Source organism: Saccostrea cucullata, unplaced genomic scaffold, assembly GCF_032062105.1.
Source record: "Saccostrea cucullata isolate Sc308-1 unplaced genomic scaffold, CSIRO_AGI_Scuc_v1 ctg3349, whole genome shotgun sequence".
In the NCBI taxonomy this organism is placed as follows: domain Eukaryota; kingdom Metazoa; phylum Mollusca; class Bivalvia; order Ostreida; family Ostreidae; genus Saccostrea; species Saccostrea cuccullata.
Genome location: NW_026934790.1, coordinates 4,622 through 28,443, shown reverse-complemented (window position 1 = coordinate 28,443; position 23,822 = coordinate 4,622). Strand labels below are relative to the sequence as shown.

The 23,822-nt window shown below is 34.9% G+C and overlaps 1 protein-coding gene and 2 pseudogenes across 1 annotated transcript; all 3 read right to left on the bottom strand.

The window, feature by feature from the left end:
* Positions 1-826: 826 nt before the first annotated feature.
* Positions 827-3,588, bottom strand: LOC134241383 (uncharacterized; annotated as a pseudogene).
* LOC134241384 (uncharacterized) lies at positions 3,568-4,856 on the bottom strand. Its single transcript, XM_062723446.1, has 3 exons — positions 4,563-4,856; positions 4,177-4,407; positions 3,568-3,700 (listed from the first exon to the last, which is right to left on the bottom strand). The coding sequence occupies exons 1-3, from the start codon at positions 4,848-4,850 to the stop codon at positions 3,692-3,694; spliced, it is 528 nt and encodes a 175-aa protein (XP_062579430.1). The 5' UTR covers positions 4,851-4,856; the 3' UTR covers positions 3,568-3,691.
* Positions 4,857-9,623: 4,767 nt separating this feature from the next.
* LOC134241385 (uncharacterized) lies at positions 9,624-16,840 on the bottom strand (annotated as a pseudogene).
* Positions 16,841-23,822: the final 6,982 nt, after the last annotated feature.

Below are 23,822 nucleotides of genomic sequence, written 5' to 3'. Positions count from 1 at the left end.
GGGTGAGTATCTGTTAGATCCAGTTTTAAGGTTATTATTATTCAAACTTATTGAAGAAGCTCCACCCCCTCTCCTTATAAATACGCGCCGTTTTGACCGTCGTTAGTCGTCCATTAGAATCATGTCAGCGAAGAGGGGCGGTGGGAGTTTTCGGGAACAGCGGGTAGCGAACATGCTTGAATTAAAACCACGGGATTTTGGCAACCCTTGGAATTTTTATGTGTTATTTTCGAGATCTCCATAACTGGTGTAGGCAGAACGGTATTTTGGCGTCGACATTTCCATGTCCATACAACAACTGCGACAGTCAGATGAATCTCAAGGCACTAGCCCGGGCCCCTGGAGGCAGCACTTTCCATTGTTCCAAGAACAGGGACCATACCAAGTCGTCCAGGACGTACTCTTTCTTCGACAAAAGCAATTTGATGCTACAAGATATGATGGTCTTTATAAAGTCATACCTGGAGAAGAGTAGCCTAGCATTATGTGCACAATTTTTAGGAATGGCATATGGGTCAACAGCAGTCAATTAGGGGAGTTTTACATGTACCAGAGAACTGTTCAAAGAGTAATTTTACAAAGAACTCCGGTACCGAAAATTACAGGGGGTTATAGAGATAGATGAATCCCTATCTGGCAGAAGAGTTAAAATCCACAGAAGAAATCCTAATTGTGGACTAAAGGTATTAAAACAAACATTCAGATGGCGTTTTTCACCAAATGAAAAGTAATCATAAATGTTTACAATGAAAATAAACCAATCAATACAAATTGAAATAATAGAAATGTGTGCTTCACATGCTTCAAAAATAAAATATGAATGTTATTAAATCCATGGTCCCTCCAACATGACTCGCAGAAGCTCGTCAATATGTTCACCCGAAAGGCGACATCTCAACTTAGTGGTAACAAAATTTTGTGAACTGAAAGAGCGTTCGCAGTCTGCTGTATGGATAGGGTGGCCAAGAGCTATGGCAGCTAATCTTCTCAAGTTGGGGAACTGCTCCGAATGATATTGGCATATGAGGGACCATAGTGAAGCCATGGAAGGTCTGGGATACTGCTGGGCTTTAATAAAAAAAAATTTCTTCAGAGTCAACCATTACGTCTGAAATATTGAAAATCAATGCACATGCAAATAACACTCTCCAACTATTAATGCATTGAGTTACAGTGTGATATTATTTTACTTTAATTATCATAATATTATATAATTATAGATACCATTGTTTCTTCTTTGTCAATGAGTGGCTCAGAGATAACTGTTTTCTGCAAATTAGTTTCAGGATCCTTGAAACTGTGCGACTGCTCAGTGCCATAAAACTCAGCTAGGCTCTTTATTTCTGAGTTCCCCCAGTCAGCCAATCCATCATCATCGAGAAATGTTACAGGTCTCAAAGCCAGAAAAGAAAAATAACAAAGGAAATCTGTTTCCGGAAACCTATATATAAAATGAAAAGTCTTCCTAGTTATTAGTGATATTTACAAGAAATTACCATAATATATAAAATTCCCATTCACTCAATTTTTAGGTCACCTGAGTAAACTCAGGTGACCTATTGCTATCCGTTTTCGTCCGTCGTCGTGCGTCGTGCGTCGTCCGTCGTCCGTTAACATTTGAACATTTTCAGCTTCTTCTCTGCAACCACTGAACCAATTTCAACCAAATTTGGTACAAAGCATCTATGGGTGAAGGGGAACAAAAATTGTGAATTTCATGGTCCCTGCCCCCCTTGGGCCTAGGGGGTGGGGCAAAAGCCACTAAAATTAATGCAATCTTTAAAAATCTTCTTCTTTACTCCTGGACATCAAGCAGTTAAACTGTTTGCATGATTGTAATCAGCATTGAGTCCTCTACCAAAATTGTGAAATTTATGGCCTCGGGGTCAGGGGTTCTAGTGCTAGGGTGGGGCTAAATAAGTATATAGTGAAAATGCATTATTTCTTTGAAAATCTTCTTCTCTGCTCCTGGGTATTAAATAAACTAACTAAGAGCATAGTTATGATGAACAAGAGTGCCTCTACCAAAATTGTGAATTTTATGGCCCTAGGGTCAGGGGTTCTAGTGTTAGGGCGGGGCTCTATAGATTATATAGTGAAAATTCATGAATTCTTATAAAATCTTCTTCTCTGCTCCTGAGTATTAAATAAACTAATTAAGTGCATAGTTATGATGAGCAAGAGTGCCTCTACCAAAATTGTGAAATTTATGACCCCGGGGTCAGGGGTTCTAGTGCTAGGGTGGGGCTTAATAAGTATATAGTGAAAATGCATTATTTCTTTGAAAATCTTCTTCTCTGCTCCTGGGTATTAAATAAACTAACTAAGTGCATAGTTATGATGAGCAAGAGTGCCTCTACCAAAATTGTGAATTTTATGGCCCCAGGGTCAGGGGTTCTAGTGCTAGGGCGGGGCTCTATAGATTATATAGTGAAAATTCATGAATTCTTTGAAAATCTTCTTCTCTGCTCCTGATTATTAAATAAACTAACTAAGTGCATAGTTATGATGAGCAAGAATGCCTCTACCAAAATTGTGAAATTTATGACCCCGGGGTCTGGGGTTCTAGTGCTAGGGTGGGGCTAAATAAGTATATGGTGAAAATGCATTATTTCTTTGAAAATCTTCTTCTCTGCTCCTGGGTATTAAATAAACTAACTAAGTGCATAGTTTTGATGAGCAAGAGTGCCTCTACCAAAATTGTGAATTTTATAGCCCCAGGGTCAGGGGTTCTAGTGCTAGGGTGGGGCTCTATAGATTTTATAATGAAAATTTATGAATTCTTTGAAAATCTTCTTCTCTGCTCCTGAGTATTAAATAAACTAAACAAGTGCATAAGTATGATGAGCAAGAGTGCCTCTACCAAAATTGTGAAATTTATGACCCCAGGGTCAGGGGTGCTAAGTGATAGGGTGGGGCTCTATTGATTATATAGTGAAAATACATTAAATCTTTGAAAATTTTCTTCTCTGCTCTTGGATATTAAGCAGATGAACTACCTATGTAGTTATGATGAGCAAGGACCCTAATCTTCCAGAATTGTGAATTTCAAGGCCCCAGGGTCAGGGGTACCATAGGGGGGGTGTACTTATATACTGAAACTGGATGAATTGTTCGAGATCTGCTCCTTGGTATTAATCAAATATTTTTGAAAAGCAAGGGTGCCTTTTCAAAAATTGTGCAATGTGTGGATCTAGGCCTAAGGGTCAGGGGTTCATGTGTGATTGGGGCATTACTGATTATTGCTGAATATTACTGATTAGTTGAAATGCATTTTTTGTTCCCACACCATGCCTATGGGTATTAAGTAAACAAACTAAGCAACTGCTAAGTGTATTGTTATGATGATCAAATGGTGCCTCTTTCAAAATTGTGAATGCCATAGCATCTTGCTTAAAACATTAATCAAATTAAATCGCTGGAAAGTTGTTGCATAATGCTCAGGTGACCTATAAGGCCCATGGGCCTCTTGTTATTGTAATGCACTTTCACCTTTGTTTAATGTTCCCAATAACTTGTTTTTCACTCCTGTGAACTCTTTCTCACAGTGCAGTTTTGATACTGAATGGTGCCCCTTGAAGCATCCATCATTCAAATCTATGGGTAACCTTTGAAGATAGGTGGGCTTTTCCAGGGGGTTATGGCATGTCTTGGTATGAGTAATATATTGTAGAACTTAATTGTAATTTACCTATAGTAACTGATATGATATGCTTGTAGCTTCAAGTTTTGATACTAATTAAAAATGTTTAAGAAATTTATGAGACACTGAATCAATACACAATGAAAAAGGTGGTAAGATCATGCATTACCTTAGACAGGGTTAGTAAAATACACATGTGTAGTACAGTGATGAAAAGCTGTTGCTAGCAAAAATAGTAGTATAGCAGTAAGCGTATAGAGCAATTTAGTGCAGTTAGCAGATCCATTTTTTTTTAAATTCACAACATCTATCTACAGACATAAAACTATACACCAAGTAATACATGCTATGCTAGTGAATAATAGTTTGACTAGGTGTACAAAAATATATGAGCATTGTGGGGAGGAAAATTCAATTTACCTATTGTTCCTGTTGAAAAAAAATAAAACAAAACAATTGATTCCATTTCATAATGATATTCACCACAAAAATTGAATACACAAAATATTAATTTCAGTTTTAGATAAATTTACCTGTACAACTCCAAGGTCCAAGTCTTTCTTCTGGAACACAAGACTCAGCCTCATGATAGGCTGGAGAATGTCCATCATGGCATATGTTAAGCTGATGAATATCTCACTTCCAACTTTCTTCCTCAGACCTACAACTTTGGGACCTTTAGTGTCTGAGGAGCAGTAGGACAACAAAGAGTCCAGGGTTCTATATACCGAGTCAAGAGCTTCATAGAAACTCAGCCATCTGACCTAAAGAAAAATTTAATCTTTATTAAAATCAAAACACATATATGCACATGAATGACATGATGTCAGATTTTGATATAGCTGGCAAAACTAGTCTTTTATTAGTCTTTTATCCACTAAAAATTTTAAAACAAAACATGAACCATAAATGAATATACCCGATGGACCTCACGATATTTGACAGACGGCTCATTCAACAGGTTTTGGATTGCTTCAAGTTTATCAGCTTTGGTGGGAGACTTTTTGAAGTGATAAAAGAGAGTCTCAAGGCTTTGCTGGAATTTAACCATTCCAGGAACACCTTTAGCTGCCTGTTCAGAGCAAAGTGCAAGTCGATGTGCAGCACAGTGGTTGTTCTTCATGTGGGGATTCTCACGAAGGAAGTGACCGGTCAAACCCTCCTTAGTACCTGTCATGGTAGAAGCCCCATCAGTACCTAGTCCCATAACTTTCTTCACTGCCACTCCTCGACTGTCAAGGTGTTCTTTTAAGGCATTAAAAATTCCCTTTCCTGTCCCATTCGTTATCCTGACATCGGTGAGAAAAAAAGGTTGATGGCTGCCAAAAAAACCACACAATTTATTGATAGTCTATAGAGGTTTATGTTTATTTCCAAGATACTAAAATTAAAATTCAGTTTGTCATGAAGTAACCTTACATTTAACTTTTCATAAATCTTTCCATTGATTTCTCTTTTTATTAAACAAATATACTTTGTTTTGTATGTTGAACACATTTTTTAATAAAAATTATAAAAGATTTAACTAAACTGATAATTTTTATCTTGATATCAGACGGCCAGTGACATCCTTGTCAGTACCCAGACATACGACCTTTTGTCAGAAAAAAAATGCATCTGTATCTCACTTTCTAATTGGCCTAGAGACATGACGTTTTGACAGAACATGTATTCGACATTGCAGATTCTAAATTAGCAATAAAATTTCGCGCCAAAAATCGACTTACAACATTTTGATATTAAAGCGACGATATATACAAGCGCTTTTTAAATTTTTTTTATAATAAAATACTAGGTAATATGGGGGCGATTATCTTCGTTTTATCCAATAAATGCTGTTGTGTTCCAGGGTGGCTTGGACTTCTGCAAGGGCGTACTTAAAGTCCCGAGTTCTACACACTTCTATCTTGGTTTGTAGTTTAACAAAACTTCAGATTTTGATTGATTGATTGATTGATTATTGTTTTTTTAAGACAAGTCGGCAATATTTCAGCCATATTTCGGCGGAGAAATTTATATGTTGCATGAACGGTTTTGAAAGTTCGGTTTCTCTGGCGGCCCCCAGTGAGCCTACTCTTTTTCGAACTCCAGAGAAACGATCTTTTGCGTGCCAAGGGGGTTGTTATCCTTGACACGGGGCACCATTTAATGTCCCATCCGACCGACTTTGAATTGAAAAATAAAAACAGTTAAATTCAAATATACAAAGATAATAATGCTTATAAAAACATTAACATTTAAATCTTATTGTAAAAATCTGTTTCTTGCAAGTATTGTAAAACTGAACTAGGAGTTACATTTGCAAAAAGATCATGCATTGTTTTTACATCATTAAAAAGTTTATTTCGAACAGGTAAAAAATCAGAACATTCTAAAAGTATATGATTTCTACTGTTGCAGATTTAGAATCTTTTATTTTGACTAATGTCTATTTAAAAACGAGGGACAAGAGTGCCTATACCAAAATTGTGAAATTTATGGCCCCAGGGTCAGGGGTTCTGGTGTTAGGGCAGGGCTCCATTTGATTATTTAGTGAAAATACATGTATTCTTTGAAAATCTTCTCTGCTCCTAGGTATTTTAATGAAGATATGAATTTGTACAATTCAACCGTATTTTATCAAAAAGCGCAGCTCTTGTCATTTACATGAACATTCGGAAATCATGCCGAATCTCAAAAATAATAAATAATATACTTTCCCTTAGCAAGCAAGGGGGTACTGATGACCTATTCTAACCCCGATCCCCACAGGGCGGAAGATTTTTAAAATATTTTTAGGTCACCTGAGTAAACTCAGGTGACCTATTGCTATCACTTTTCGTCCGTCGTCGTTCGTCGTGCGTTAACATTTGAACGTTTTCAGCTTCTTCTCTGAAACCACTGAACCAATTTCAACCAAATTTGGCACATAGCATCTATGGATAAAGGGGAACAAAAATTGTGAATTTCATGATCCCTGCCCCCCTGGGGCCTGGGGGGTGGGGCAAAAACCACTAAAATTAGTGCAATCTTTAAAAATCTTCTTCTTTACTCCTGGACATCAAGCAGTCAAACTGTTTGCATGATTGTAATAAGCATTGAGTCCTCTACCAAAATTGTGAAATTCATGGCCCCGGGGTCATGGGTTCTAGTGCTAGGGTGGGGCCAAATAAGTTTAAAGTGAAAATGCATTATTTCTTTGAAAATCTTCTTCTCTGCTACTGGGTATTAAATAAACCTACTAAGTACATAGTTATGTTGAGCAAGAGTGCCTCTACCAAAATTGTGAATTTTATGGACCCAGGGTCAGGGGTTCTGGTGTAAGGGTGGGGCTCTATAGATTATAATAGTGAAATTACATGAATTGTTTGAAAATCTTCTTCTCTGCTCCTGGGTATTAAATAAACTAACTAAGTGCATAGTTATGATGAGCAGGAGTGCCTCTACCAAAATTGTGAATTTTATGGCCCCAGGGTCAGGGGTTCTGGTGTGGGGGGGGCTCTATAGATTATATAGTGAAATTACATGAATTCTTTGAAAATCTTCTTCTATGCTCCTGGGTATTAAATAAACTAACTAAGTACATAATTATGATGAGCAAGAGTGCCTCTACAAAAATTGTGAATTTTATGGCCCCAGGGTCAGGGGTTCTGGTGTAAGGGGGGGTCTATAGATTATATAGTGAAAATACATGAATTCTTTGAAAATCTTCTTCTCTGCTCCTGGGTTTTAAATAAACTAACTAAGTACATAGTTATGATGAACAAGAGTGCCTCTACAAAAATTGTGAATTTTATGGCCCTAGGGTCAGGGGTTCTGGTGTAAGGGGGGGGGGGGGTCTATAGATTATATAGTGAAAATACATGAATTCTTTGAAAATCTTCTTCTCTGCTCCTGGGTATTAAATGAATTAAATAAGTGCATAATTATGATCAGCTAGAGTGCTTTTACCAAAATTGTGAAATTTATGGCCCCAGGGTCAGGGGTTCTGGTGTTAGGGCAAGGCTCTATAGATTATATAGTGAAAATACATGAATTCTTTGAAAATCTTCTTCTCTGCTCCTAGGAATGAAATAAACTAATTACAAAGTTATGATGAGCAAGAATACCTCTTCCAAAACTGGAATTTTATGGTCCTAGGGTCAGGGGTTCTAGTGATAGGGCGGGGCTCTATTGATTATATTGTGAAAGTACATTGAATCTTTGAAAGTTTTCTTCTGGCTCCTTGGTATTAAGCAGATGAACTACTTATGTAGTTATGATGAGCAAGGGTACTAATCTTCCAGAATTGTGAATTTCAAGGCCCCAGGGTCAGGGGTACCATAAAGGAGGGGGGGGCTGTACTTATATACTGAAACTGGATGAATTGTTCGAAATATGCTCCTTGGTATTAATCAAATATTTTTGAAAAGCAAGGGTGCCTTTTCAAAAATTGTGCAATGTGTGGATCTAGGCCTAAGGGTCAGGGGTTCATGTGTGATAGGGGCATTACTGATTATTGCTGAATATTACTGATTACTTGAAATGAATTTTTTGTTCCCCTACCCTGCCTATGGGTATTAAGTAAACAAACTAAGCAGCTGCTAAGTGTATTGTTATGATGATCAATGGGACCTCTTTCAAAATTGTGAATGCCATAGCATCTGGATTAAAACATGAATCAAATTCAATCACTGGAAAGTTGTTGCATAATGCTCAGGTGACCTATAAGGCCCATGGGCCTCTTGTTTTTTTATGCCACCAAATTTTCATTAATTCCCAGTTATCTCCCCTTGAATGAGGGCGTTGCCCTTCATTTAACAAACTTGAATCCCCTTCACCCAAGGATACTTTGTGGCAAGTTTGGTTGAAATTGACCTAGCGGTTCTTGAGAAGAAGTCGAAAATGTGAAAAGTTTACAGACAGACGGACACCGGACAAAATGTAATCAGAAAAGCTCACACGAGCCTTCGGATCAGGTGAGCTAAAAACTAATATACAAATAACTTGAAAATTGCAAAAATGTGTGCCAACTGTATTTGCAAAAAAAAAAAATTAATAAATAAATAAACAGTAAAGTTAAATCTTCATTTTGTTCAGTAGTTTACCACAAAAGTAACAAAAAATACCATAAGCTCAATGTAAAGTCAGCTACTAATAAAGAGAACTGACCGCCTTGTATACAAATAAGAAGATTCAATTTGATTACAACTACGAAAATATTCAAACTAGTATGAGAAATGGACACTATATCAATTGTAAACCTATAGGGTTTGGGACAAATATTTTAATTAGTAAAATAAACATTATCAATTATTAACAATAATCGGATGAAAGACTATATAACTTACAAGAATGTTTATCTATCTTCGGACATGAAGCCCGGAACAATAACTGGACATTATATACTAAGTTAATTAAAGTTTATATTAAAGTTTTACTTACCTTTGTCCAATACAAGGACACTGACCACCAGTTTACAAAAACTTATGTTTAGATTATGAATTGTTTTGTCAAAATTCCAGGATTTAGACCCATTTATTGAATAAGTTGTTTATCGTATATGCAAATGACTATTATGTATTGTACATTATAAATACTATCTACGACGATATGCGATTTATCTTTGCTTTTCACCACTATACGATCATCATTTGTATTCTTTCCTAATTTCAAAACTGTTAAATAAATTCTAAGAAAAGACAATTTTCCTTCTCATTGGTTCACACAATTTTGTTATTTTATTTCTTTAATTCTTTGTCAGTGATAAAATGTTGTCAATACGTTATATCATTTAGATGCAGAAACACACACTCAGTCCAGTCAAGTTACAGAACAATGCACCTTATCATGTAACTGATATCTGTTAACTACGTTTTACAATCAAAGTACTCAGAAGTACAGAGAGCCGGGCTCATTTACAGAGTAGAATGGATTTCTTACATGAATCACGTTTATATTCTGATGATTTTTTTTAACTATCAATATAAATGACAAGACACTGACAGTGAGTTTTTCAATCCTAATACCACGGTCCGATTTTGTCTGAACCAGAATTAAACTGGTACAGCAGCTGAATGTAAACAAACAGGCCAGTCCGGTTCCCTCTCCTGCTTTACATCGTATGTTTAGAGAACTACGGTTACACTGATTATCAAAAATCCTTACGCTAATGAACTATGTTCCTTGACTTATGAAGTTTTCAAAGTCATTACTACTACTGTTTATTTTATAAAGATAAAACTTTGTTTTATTTTTGTTGCTTTGTTTAGCGTTTGCATTATCTCAGAAGCGGTTGAGAGTAAGAACTTAAATTTTTTAACGTAACCTTGAAATGGCGACTATACATCCTGCCTTGAACAGGATCACATAAGCCGGCAATTGCTCTTTGAGCAATAAGCTCGGCTAAAAATGAAAATAAAATGAAATGTAGACGTAGTTTTAACTAATTACAATAATAGTGCTTACTTTTTAGTAATACATGTTGAAAAAAAAGCATTTGGTTATTCAAAATAGAACCAGCTGTTAATGATATCTCTTAACATTTAGCCTTTCTTTAACAAAGAAAACAGTCTTGATAGGTTTTAATTTGCTTCCAAAGTTTTTTTGAATCTGATATTTTGAAGGAGTAACTTTAACGTTGATGTTGGTTTTGGAGAGGAAATAATCTTCAATCTGATTCTTCTGACTTGAACTCACTGGCCCATTATATTTCACATCAAAGTTTCCATCAATATTGACTACATCAAACATATAATTAGTAAATAGAAATAGAGTGCATAACTCAAATGGTTCTCAAGGACATATAAAGATTATTACGCCTTGTAAACATATGTCCTTATTAATCAATTATACGAAGCACAACATATATTAAAAAGTTAATATAGTTTGTTTATATGTAAGGTATCGGTGTGTTTCAATTGTTCTACAATATAGGGAGAATTCGTATTTTGGACGCTAATTTCGTAAGACGTACGCCAAAATAGTTTCGGCATGCCGCCCTGTTAAGTCTGAATCATGTAGATCAGTGAACCATTCGAATGTTATTTCAATACAGCTGGAAAAGCCTATAAAATCTGTGAAAAAGTTCAATCTATATACTTTGAACGCTCGATCAGTGTAAAACAAACATTGGTGCTGTGCGATCACATTGTATCTAACGTTATTGACGCCCTTGCCCTAACTGAAACATGGCTTGGAAGTAACATAGACAGCATTGTGATAGGAGAACTCGTACCAACCGGTTATGATATACTTCACGTCCCCAGAAAGAACCGTGGTGGTGTTGCCCTCATTTACAATATGAATCTTCGTACTACTGAATTACAGTTAGATTCATTCAATTGTTTTGAGCACAAGGAATGTACGGTATATACACAGAACTTTTGTATATGTATTATCTATCGTCAACCGTCGCAAAAGCTCTATGAATTCTTTGACGAATGGTCGCAATATTTGAGTCGTCATGTTGTACATGTATCAACCCACGAACTCATTCTTACCGGCGATATGAATTTCCATCTTGACAAGGCTACGGATCCAAACTCTAAAATGTTCATGAACTCGCTTCGAGAGCACGGGTCAACACAACATGTAATGGATCCTACTCACGTGCGCGGACACGTACTTGAGGTTTTCATTACCAGAGACGAAAACACAATTCTAGATTCCACCCCAATCGTTGATAATCAGCACATATGTGACTCTAAGGGAATTATCGATAATATTTATTCTAAATACATTACATTTTTGCAAGAAAACAGTACTCGAGTCAAAGTACAGGATAATTACGAATTTCATAATACAAATCATGTTCAGATCAGGATCGGCATCACAGTATAAAAACATTTATTTCCCGGTAAAGTCAAAACATCTTTCTTCACAGTTTTGGATACAAGTTCAGTTTTCCACAATTAAAGACATATTCATATAAATAGAGGTAATTAAGTATGTAAAAATGAATATGATTACCGTCGAAATTAATAAACATAATATGCGTTTATACAGTAATCATGCATTAATTCCAGTTCGAATTTCCTCGACATGTCACAACAAAGTGTAAGACGGGTTTTTAGAAATATCTCGCATTTTATACAGGAAAACGCAATTGACATTTTACAAGTGATATGACCAGTCAAAAGATCCTTGCAGTGCTTACCCCTCCATGCCACCCCATTTTTAGAGGTCCTTTGGTTTGCTCTGCTACCAATTTATATTGTTGTCAATGGACTTATGACCTCGATTACTGCTCGTTATCTTCACATTTCATGCCAAATATAATTGATCTCATCCACCTAGTCCTGTTGATTCCATGTTCAAAATAAATCAGAGGGTTTTCAAAGGAAAATTAAATTCTGTTACTTTTGGAGCTGGCTTTAGCACAGGAGCTGGAATTTCCATAGCTATATCATCCTTAATATTGTCAAGTCTAATCTGGGAGCAGTAACTTACTGGCTCTTTCGAAGCTGTTGTTTGCTCCCTACAATAAAATGATTTTGATTTTTTTTATCTAGTACTCTTCGTGACATATCATGTTATTCATATGACAACATTATTCATATTAAGAAATACTTAAATCTAAAAATCTTACTATTTACAGAAGGTCACGATATAAGTTTAGTATAAAAACTGTCTTCATAAGCCTAGCAATGTTAGACATTTGTATGCAACTACCAATAGTTCAATGTGGACATTTTTCAGCAAACTAGTGTTCATTTTCCTGGCCTCATTCCTTTCCAGCAAAGAAAAAACAGACACTTAACTGTTTTAAATAAAATCATGAAAACTACTTTTTTGTATACTTCTAGGATCTACCGAGTATATTTACAGAGAGGTTCATTGTTTTCTTACCAGATATTCTCTGTTTGCACCGATGATCAGCGCATTAGTCTTTGTTTTGTCTCGATATTCTTCTGCAAAGAAAATGAAGCAACACGACTATATGTTCAAAAATCTTTTTTTTAATGAAAATATTTATATATTAGTCAGTTTGAATGTGATTTCTTACCATATGTATCTTATGTCAATGTTTTTGTTGACCTCTCCTTTGAGTCCTTTCCTTTTCTTTTCCTTAAGCATTGAAGAATTTCTGTAATGAAACAAATGGTACATAATTCTACTCAAATACTGGATTTTCTTTTACAAAGTGTGTGTTTATAACGTACTGATCATATTTCTATATCGATATTATTCTATATATGCTCATCAACAATTCTTCAAGCACCTGATTTAATTTCAGCTGATGTTTCCTTTTGTTTTCGATTTCTCTCTGCAAACAAACATCAACACGTGTTTTTTATTTACAAATTTAAATGCAGCACAAAATAAGATTTTTTTTATACTCACTTAAGAAATACTTATTTCTCACAATTTATAGAAGTTAACGATTCAAGTCAATGATTAAGACTGCCTATATCAGCTATAGTATTGTAAAAAATTACTATATACTTACCAATAGTTCAGTGTGGACATTTTTCAGCAAACTATTCAATTTTTCGGACTCATTCCTTTCCTACAAAGAAATAAGATGTGTTTGTGAAACACTGATGCCCCCGAATGTCAACATAGCAAAGATTAAACTTTTCATAAATGCAAATTTATTTATTGGTACTAAAAGCAAGGTATTCTCACTGGAAATCAATTGTGAAATTTGAAAGTAAGCCAATATTAAATTTTTTTTCAACAAGTAAAAAATATCTTCAAGGTCAAAAGTTCAACGTAAATGGTGTCAAATGAAAGGTCTTGCCACATAAAATACTTATTTACTTATGTAGAGCAAGAAAGTCCTAGCCCTAACCGTTCAGAAGTTATGGTCAAAGGGTCAAAGTTCTTGCTTTCAAATGAAAGCACTAGCCCCAGCCCTTTAAAAATTATGGTCAAGGTTTCCTTTTTTAAGGTAAGTCAATTTAGAAGGTCAGAGGGTTAAAGTTCTTGGTATCCAAAGAAGGGTCTTCTCACAAGGATGACATATATGAAGTATGAAGGCCATATCCCTTATCGTTCAAACGTTATTGCTAAGGTTAAAGTATTTTTTAACAAGTACGAAAATGTATAAGTCAAGGTCATAGGGTCAAGGTTGTTGGTATCCAATGAGGGTCTTTTAACAAAGATTAAATATATGAAGTATAAATGTTTTGGAATCTAATGTTCAAAAGATATAGCTAAAGTAAACGTTTTGAAATATTCATGTAAAAGCGGGTCAAAGTCCACTGTCAAATTTGGTGGTACCCAAAGAAATACACAAGTGAAATATGAAACACATAAAATTATCACTAAATTAAAGGTTATGGGCAAAGTTAGAATTTTAGCGGACAAACAGAGACAGACAGATGGACACGACAAAAACTATACACCCACAAAACTTCGATTGAGTACAGACACAAACATACAAGTGTCCGATATGAGGAACACCGACGGATCGGGGTTTTTCCTAGTCATTCCCAGTATCATTTTCAAAGTTCGGGGTGTTTTTTTTTAACAAAACGATTGTTTGAGGTTTACAGAACCGATTCTCCTGCGTTATTTTATTTTGCAGTGTTCTTGCGTTGAGTTCGATTAACCTTTCGGTGTGGGATTTTCTAGATCGCAGGTATATCGTTTTATAAGCATCGTGTTCACGGAGTTTTCTTTTCTCGAGTAAAACTGATATTATCTCCTTAAGTGTGAAAAAGGATATTTTTTTCGAGCCCGGTTAACCAAATCTACTCTTTAACTCTGTCGCTGCTAAGACTGACAGGCTCCTCGAGATCAAAATTAATAATTATATACTAGTATCTTGCCGTCTAGATAAGATCTTCCTGTTCCCCCATATAGCTTACACAGGATGAGAACCCACCATTCAGTCGACTAAAGAGTCACTGAAAAGACCCTTTCCCGTGATCATTCAGTTACCAATCAGTCGTTTCTTAACTGTCAAAACCGTAATAAGCCGTAGGATGTTTAAGCTTTCGATAGACCTCGGTATTTTTATAAATTGTGATTCGACTATCGGATCATCATTTTTTTTAAGGTCTTCAGCCCGTAATGCATTTTAATGTGCACATTTTCAAAAGTGATAATTTTATCTCAAAACAATTTTAACAAAAATTAAAAAAAAACAATACTTGTTGTTACACTCCAATAGTTGTACAAAGGGGCATAACTTGTGTAAATTTATTGAATTACAATTCATTATTTACCATTTACGAGTTGCGAGTTCATGTACAACTATACTGACTGTTATGAATGAAAATTAATTTTAACAATATACATACATTCAGAGTGGTCAGCACGGATGAATTGAGGGAGATTAAGCCTTTCCACGACGAGACCTCCACACAATTCGCTGTCAGGACAGAGTCTGTGGGTGGGAGGGCTAAATCCATGCTCTCCCCCCAGAGTTTACAAAAATATATAAAACCATAACGCTACAGATCTGCAGCTATATACAAAGGTGAAACACAGAATATCATTTTTAATTCAAATCTTACATTTATATCAAACATTTTTATGATGTGATTTTTTATGATGCCTTTCATATGTGTGTTTGTTTATATGGAGGGGGGGCACCTTTCTCAATTTTCTATAATGCAAATGCTTACAATTTCCTTATCAATTTTATGTAAATGAAAGAAAAATGCTGTCATTTTTACTGCTCAAATGTTATATCTGTTAGATCTGTATTTTGTAGTGAACTGACAAAAGTAAACTTTATGGTCTTTGAATTAAAAGCATAAGTTTGAATTCAATTCATTTACTTACTCTTTTAAGGATCCCCTTAACCGAGACGGTTCTTTTAGTCGGACTAAGTAGAATCTCATTCACAGTTTGAGTGGGGGATGCAGAAACCTGTCAAGGGTGTTTTGGTTCACTTCAAACTTGCCACACTGGAAGACCTGAAATATAAGAATTTGCAGGTTTTATATGTATGATATAAATTATTGATATGCTAAGTGTGTGTCGCTTTTTCTTAGCTTACCTGAGCTGAAAGTTTTAAGTGAGCTTTTTGATACCCATTGTCTGTGAACTTTTCACGTTTTCAACTTTTTCTGAAGAACCACAGGGCCAATTTTAACCAAACTTGGAACAAAGTATCGTTGGGTAAAGGGAAATTTCAATTATTTAAATTCAAGGGCCAAGTCCCCTTACAAGGGGAGATAATAAAAAAATTCAAAAATAGGGTGAGGTCATTAAAAAAATCTTCTCAAGAACCACAGGGCCAGAAAAGCTGAAACATGTTGAAGCATACCGAGGTTACTGTAAATCTAAATTGTTCAAATCATGACCCCCTCGGATAGGGCAGGGCCACAACAGGGTATCCAAGTTTTTCATAGAAATATCAAATATCATCTTCTCAAGAGCCACTGGGCCAGAAATGCTGAAACTTATGTGGAAGCATCCTAGGGTATTGTAAATTCTAAATAAAAAGTAAATTATTAAAATCTTGACCCCCCCCCCCCTTCCCAAATTTCTCAGATGAGCAATTTGGAACATAGGCCTCTTTTTTTGACACATTAGTACTTATAAGCTCATGTTGAGTGATTTTGTAAAATTTAAACAATTTTTTATTACAGTCACTTTTAGTGTTGGTATTCAAATATTAAAACCTGAATTTATGATAATTTTCCAAGCATTTGTAAACATAGTTTGGGAATCTGACAAAAATTTGGAAAAATTTTGGCATTTCATTATTTCCACCAGATTTGATATATAGAAATAGATATGAAAGGTTTATTGAATTTTTATGAATCTTAAGAACTTGATTAAGAAAAGAATGTAAATGAAACTTTACACTTATCTAACATAAGCAGGGCTAAGGGGCTTTATTAAGCACCCCACCCCCATTTATTTTGCAAAGATAGACATTATATAGGCTTTGAAGAATGGGGTTTACCTTATTTGTTGGTTTAGCCCCCTTTTCAAATTGCTTCCGACACCTATGTCTAAAATGCTATGCTTAATCCTTTACTGTGGATACATGATGTAGAATATTGAAGTGTTAAGTAATTTTTTTCAGGGTTAGCTGGAAAAAGAAATCTTTCAGTAACTTACCCTTGAAATATCATACAGACGTATTGTATCGCCAACAGATGCCCCCTTGCACAGATAGAAGTTGTTGACTTTGAGCATTTCTCTGAATTTCAGTGGGAAGGTTAGTAATTTTATATTGTCATTATGGTACACATAGCACAAAGCAAATTCTCTCCTAGATTGAATATTTCCAATCAAATATATTTTCACATCTATTCCTTTTGTGTTCATGATTTCAGATGATATATCCAAATTGAAACATGTATGATATTTTTACACAGTTAACCCATATATATATATACGTAAGGTGGACAGTGAAGTAATTATAATAATTTATGCAGCTGCCTTATATGGCATAGCCAATGAAATTTTATTGTTTCTATCTTGCTTTCATTTTATCTGAAGTTTGCTCTGTGATTGGTTGAATGTGTAATTTAGTTCACACACCCAGCCATGTCAATCATATTAGGCTTTATATTGTGGACATAGAATAATCTAGAAATTGTAAAGCAGTTACATCATTGAGAAATTTTAAGATTATACAATTATTGCACTGCTATGAATTCAGAAAAAAAAAATCAATCATAATTTTTCAGGACAGATGATACAATTTTTTTCCTTCAAAATATTGAAATTAAGTAACTACATGCTAATTCTATGTTGATACTTGTAAAATAAATTAATTTATTTTTTTAGCTTGTTCGTAGTTGTGCGCCTTGCCTTAACATTTGAACATTTACATCTTCATCTCTGCAAACGCTTAACTAATTAGGGCCCCGCAAGGATTTGCGGGTGCCCTATAGTAATCACTCTGTCCGTCCGTCTGTCTGTCTGTCTCTCACTCTTCCGTCCACAAATTTTCTGTTTTTTTCTAATAACTTTTTTTATGGTTGCCCAATCAAGTTCAAATTTGGTATGGTAGTTCGTTTGGCAGAAATGCATATTTTGATGCTTAGTTTGGTTCTCTATGTCTTCTGGTTTGGAGCTGGGGTGGTGGGGTAGATTCCTTAACTATGCATAAGAATGAATGGGCAACTTTTTTTTATGGTTGCCCTATCAAGTACAAATTTGGTATGGTAGTTCAGTAGGCAGAAAGACATATTTTGATGCTAAGTTTGTTTCTCTATGTCCCCTAGTTTGGAGCCGGGGTGGTGGGGTAGATTCCTTTACTTTACGAAAGAATGCATTGGCAAAGAGAGATAACTGCTGAAGATGTTCCCATTGTAAACTGAATGCTGCTACATGAAGAAAGTGAACACTCTGAAATGTCCCTTGGGATTAATTAGCTTTCCTCCTGAAGAAAGTCCAGAGCATTATCTTTATCTGTCACATTGAGATGAATTACCGCAAATGAAGTTTGTTTTGAAGTTAAGTCAATTTGTAATGCTATGAACACTCTGAAATGTGGATTTAAATGTAAATTTTTATAATTTATTTTTGTTAAATAGTTATGATTTCATTGAATTCTATAAACAAGAAATAGATTAAAGAAGATTTTTTGATTTATTTTTTTTACTTTATGTTAATTCAAGAAAAAACCACATTCTATCATTCATACTGAAAAAGTTCTTATTGTAACTTTAGAAGAAAATGATTAGAGAGGTAGAATTAATCCCTTGGTATTAATTATCTAGCCTGCTGCAGAAAATTTAGTAGGCTTTTCTTTATCTGTCACTTTAAGATTAATGAAAATCTGTCTGCAACTGCTGTTTGTTTGAAGTTATATTTGCATTCATTGAAGGCTGGCATTTTATATAAGATAAGCTTCATAATAATGTAAATATATATATTCAATGTTTAAGTTTTTCTTTATTGCCTTATGTAAATACAAGGATACATGTATTATTTTCAGGTTTTTGAATATTCAGGAATTGTCTTAAAATTTTAAGAATACAGTTGCTGTTGCTTATTCTTCATACATTTTTTAATCATTCCGTAAGCTTCACCCTTATAATTCCACCACATGGCGGGGCCCTTGCTGAGTGGTCAGTTTTCTAGTTTTAACCATTTTTAGCACAATTAAAGCATATGTTGGTGAAGGAGAACAAAAATTGTGAATTTCATCCCCCTGTGGCCTGAGGGGTAGCTTGGGCGAAAACCATTAAAATTATGCAATCTTTAAATATCTTCTATACTTCTGAACATCAAGTAGTCATATTGTTGTAATTTGTCGAGCACCAAGTCCTCTACCAAAATTGTGAAATCATGACCTCAAAGTCAGGGGGTTCTCGTGCTAGGGCATGGGTAAATAGATTATATAGTGAAAATGCATCATTATACCCCCGGCTTTAAAAGTGGGAGGGTATATAGTAATCGGGATTTCAATCCGTCCGTCTGTTACGCTTTTTCTCTTATCCGCAACTCCTCTTATACTACTGAGTGAAATTTAATGAAACTTTCACATAATTTTTATTACGTATTGCCATTGTGCACCTGCTATTTTTCTTTTTTATTCAACACATATTTTAAGTTTTCCAAAGCAAAACATGGGCATTGCGATTATATGTTTACATATGAATTTACATATAGAAGCCTCTAAATATAAAATTTGAAAGGACAAGTTATTCTTCTTTACACATTACCGTGAAACAATATACCGTATAAGTAGAATTTTTAGCGAGGATTTAATTTTGGCATTATTAGCAAGGGTGCTGACATCGCTAAAATTGAATATCGCTAAAAATTAATTGCGTATTATTTGCAATAGTTTCTTTAGAGAGCATTTTAAAATCGCTAAATTTACTTCTCGCTAAAAATAAAATACCATATTTCAGGTAGAAATCGCTAAATTTGCGTCTCGCTAAAATTTCCACTTATATGGTATATCAACACATACATTATGGGAGTCGGGGGTATTATTTAGTGAGCTCATTATTCACAGTACCTCTAGTTTCTTTAACAATTTTCTTCTCTGGTCCTGGGCATTATATAACACCTCTTGTTCATTCAAAGTTTCACAATAATATTTTATAATGTAAAAAAAAAAATTGAAGGATTTTCAATGAGGAAAGTATAAGGTTGAATTTAAAATACAATTTTTATTACATTTTGGATATTTGAATTTTGCATCCTTCAAAATGAGAATATGTAAAATATATCCAGGCATTTATTAGCTCACCTGAGCCGTCGGCTCAAGTAAGCTTTACTGATAAAAATTTGTCTGTTATCTGTACTCATACTTATTGTTGTTGTAAACTTTTCACATTTTTCATCTATTTGGTAAGATTCAATAGACCAATTTCAACCAAACTTGTCACAAAGGATCCCTAAGTAAAAGGTGGTCTAGTTTGTTTAAATAAGGGCCATGCAATCTTCCAAGGGGAACTAATTATGAAGAAGTGAAAAATTAGTGTCATGTTTTAAAAATCCTCTTGTCAAGAACCAATGGGTCAGTAAAGATGAATCTCATATGGAAGCCTTATCAAGCAGTATTGATTCAAGATTGTTCAAACCATGATCCTCAGGGTTATAGGAAAGTGTCAGTATATAAAATTAAAGTTTTACATAAGAATATGTAGGAAAAATCTTATTTCGAGAACAGCAAAGCCATGAATGGTCATATTTAAATGTAAGATTCCTCTGGCAGTTTACAATCAAGTTTGTTGATTCAAAATTGATCAGAAAAAATAATTTTCTCTGGAGTTTTTTAACAATAAATACGCCTAGTAGTATATTGATAAACAAAGGTGATGAGAAATTTATTAATGATAAAGGGGGTCATTAACCATATAAATTAATATCTGAGCACGTTTATATATTCATTGTGCTGATTGACAATTTTTTAAATATTCAAATTATAGCCCGTGGGTTATGGTTTAATTGCGTTATCTGAGGCATTCAGGTGTGATATAGGCTGATTGCTATCCAGAAGGTATGTTGTCGTGCTTGAAGAGCCACAAAGTGGTCTTTGCGTTGGGTAGTCGATGTCTGACGATCACCTCAATGTTGGTGTGCTGCTGTACCAAAAGTTCAAAGTTGGTTCCTGGCCCTGTTTACAACACTCTTTCTGGCTGACATTCAAGAATTGGACAACGATGCCTGAGAAAAAAATCGTGCAATGGTAGCAAACACTCTTGAAATGCACTTGCAAGATGTTTTTGATGTCACTTGGACACGATATTGCGAATTATTCAGTTCTTAATTTTTTTAAAGCAGAAAATAGCAATTATCTTTATAAAATTTTAATTAGTAATGTATATATATTTATATGTATGTAATCCAAAGATACGAAAATATATATATATATTTATCTTTATCAGTTTATCGGGGATCTATGTTTATCTGGGGGGGGATAGGGGATTGGTTTAACTGCTTCACTATGTGTAAGTTACATGTAAATAACGCTCTACATACTGGAGAGGTAGGCGGTGTTTAACCCATATTATATTATGTCAAGAAGTATTTCTAAAAAAAATATTGAATATTAAGGATAGGCTTAATGTGGAAAAAAAATTGGATAAAAGTTAACATGATTAAATATATACGAGTTTTGTTTGAAGAGTTTGTGGACAACTGTCATATCTTTATATAGGAATCAGCTTAACCGTCTGTCTGTCTGTGTTCTTATGGAGGAACATTAGAATCTAGTACTCCACACAAAGATTGCCCATGACATAAGGTCAAGATAGCATTACAAAGTGGAAAATGTATTAAATAATAGAATTGTCAAAGTTATCCGGGTGAGTGATGTGACCCATGGTCCTATTGTTAAAATTAAACTTTTGAAGTGTTGCAATGCTCTTTTATGTAAATTTTTATGTCACCTGAGTCACTCAGGTGACCTATTGCTATCTGTTTTTGTCCGTCGTCGTCCATCTTTCGTTGTTCATCATTCGTTGTTCGTCGTCAATCGGTCGTAAACTTTTGAACATTTTCAGCTTCTTCTCTGAAACCACTGAACCAATTTCAACCAAATTTGGTACACAGCATCTATGGGTGAAGGGGAACAAAAAATTGTGAAATTCATGACCCCTGCCCCTCTGGGGCCTGAGGGGTGGGGAAAAAACCACCTAAATTAATACAATCTTTAAAAATCTTCTTCTTTACTACTGGACGTCTAGCAGTTAAACTGTTGGTATTATGATAATCAGCATTGAGTCCTCTACCAAAATTGTGAAATTCATGGCCTCAGGGTCAGGGGTTCTGGGGTAAGGGTGGGGCTATATAATTCATATATAAAAAGTGCATTATTTCTTCTCTGCTCCTGGGTATTAAGTAAACTAACTAAGTATATAGTTATGGTAAGCAAGATTGCCTCTTCCAAAATTGTGAAATTCATGGCCCTAGGGTCAGGGGTTCTGGTGTTAGGTTGGGCTCTATTGATTTATGTAGTGAAAATACATTACTTCTTTGAAAATCTTCTCTGCTCCTGGGTATTTAAATAAACCAACTAAGCACATAGTTATGATGAGCAAGAATGCCTCTTCCAGAATTGTGAATTTTATGGCCCCAGCAGGGTCAAGGGTTTTGTGTTAGGGCAGGGCTCTTTTGATTTATATAGTGAAAATACATTACTTCTTTGAAAATCTTCTTCTCTGCTCCTGGGTATTAAATAAATTAACTGAGCACTTAGTTATGATGAGCAAGAATGCTTCTTTTAAAATTTTGAATTTTATGGCCCCAGGGTCATGGGTTCTGGTGTTAAGGCGGGGCTCTGTTGATTATATATATAGTGAAAATACATTCATCTTTGAAAATCTTATCTGCTCCTGGGTATTAAATAAACTAACCAAGTATATAATTATGATGAGCAAGAATGCCTCTTTCTAAATTGTGAGTTTTATGGCCCAAGTGTTCTAGTGTAAGGGCAGCTAGGGCTTTATTGATTATAGTGAAAATATAATAAATGTTAGTGTATAGTTATGATGAGTAATGGTTCCTTTTTCAAAATTTTGAATGCCATGGTGTGTAGTTTAAAACATGAACCAAACTCAATCATTGGAAAATTGTTGCATGATGCTCAGGTGACCTATAAGGGGACGACCATTTGATCCTGAGGGGGGGGGGGGGTGGCAAATTTTTTTGAGACGGATTATTTATTTTCATGCTTGTCGAGGACCGATTATTTATTTTCAAGATTATCAAGGACAGATTATTTATTATTATTTATTTATTATTTCTTCCCGTACCGTGATCAATTGATTCTAAAAGACTAATCATTTATATACCATAGGCAGATACAGGATTTGGGGAGGGGCGTGTATAACTTCGTTTAGGCAAGACTTCTGGGGCCGCCGTAAGGCCCCCAGGTCCTGGGCGAAGCCCTGGTGGAGGCCAAGTGAGTAACTTCCCCCCTTCCCCCCCCCCCAACTATTATATTATGAACCAAAGTATGACATAATTAATACTGGTCATACCATACTTTTAATGAAGGGGGTTCAGGGGGCAAAGCCCCCTGAAGCTCTTGGGTTTTTCTGTATGTAAAAGAGTAAAACCAGACAAAATTGTGTAGGAATTGGCTAGATATGTACCAAATTATGACATTATTAATACTAGTCATATCATACTTTGAATGAAAAGGGTCCAGGGGGCAAAGCCTTCTGAAGCTCTTTGTTTTGTGTATTTTAAGAGTAAAACTAGGCACAAAAATATTGGTATTGTCCTTAAATATGACATTATTATTTATATTCGTATCATACTTTGAAATTTTAGGGGAGGGGTTGTACACATGTACGTCCCACTTAAATCCAAGTGTATATTTTGTATTAATTTATCGGGGAGTGTTATTCTTTTACAAGAAAATTTATCTTTTATGGTGTATAAGAAATGGCTTGTATTTAAAGTACTGTTATTCATCACACCTACTAAGTGCACATTGTCATGTTGACAAACTGACTTAAGCATGTTAAGTATCCAGTCTGGTAATCTGCTTTTAAATACTATTTGGTTCTAAAATGCCGAGCGAAGCGAGCCAAAATTTTTTTTTTGAATTGAAGACTTTTGAGATTAAATTACATGTAAATAAAAAAGGTATTTTTCACAATATTTAAATATCATAATACAAGGTCAGATTATTTATTTTCTCTGTAGTGGAGGAAAGATTATTTATTTTCAATATTTTCAGGGACAGATTATTTATTTCCAAAATCTGCCAGCCCCCCCCCCCCCCCCCCTCAGAATCAAATGGTCGTCCCCTAAGGCCCATGGGCCTCTTGTTAAAAATCTGCTTTGTAGATCAGTTTCTAATAAAGAAAAAAATGGATAGATTCCTGTA

Coding starts and splice junctions, on each gene's coding strand:
- LOC134241384 (XM_062723446.1), bottom strand. CDS start 4,850: ATGGGACTAGGTACTGATGGGGCTTCTACCATGACAGGTACTAAGGAG. Junction 4,408..4,562: donor AATATCGTGAGGTCCATCGG/GTATATTCATTT, acceptor ATTTTTCTTTAG/GTCAGATGGCTGAGTTTCTA.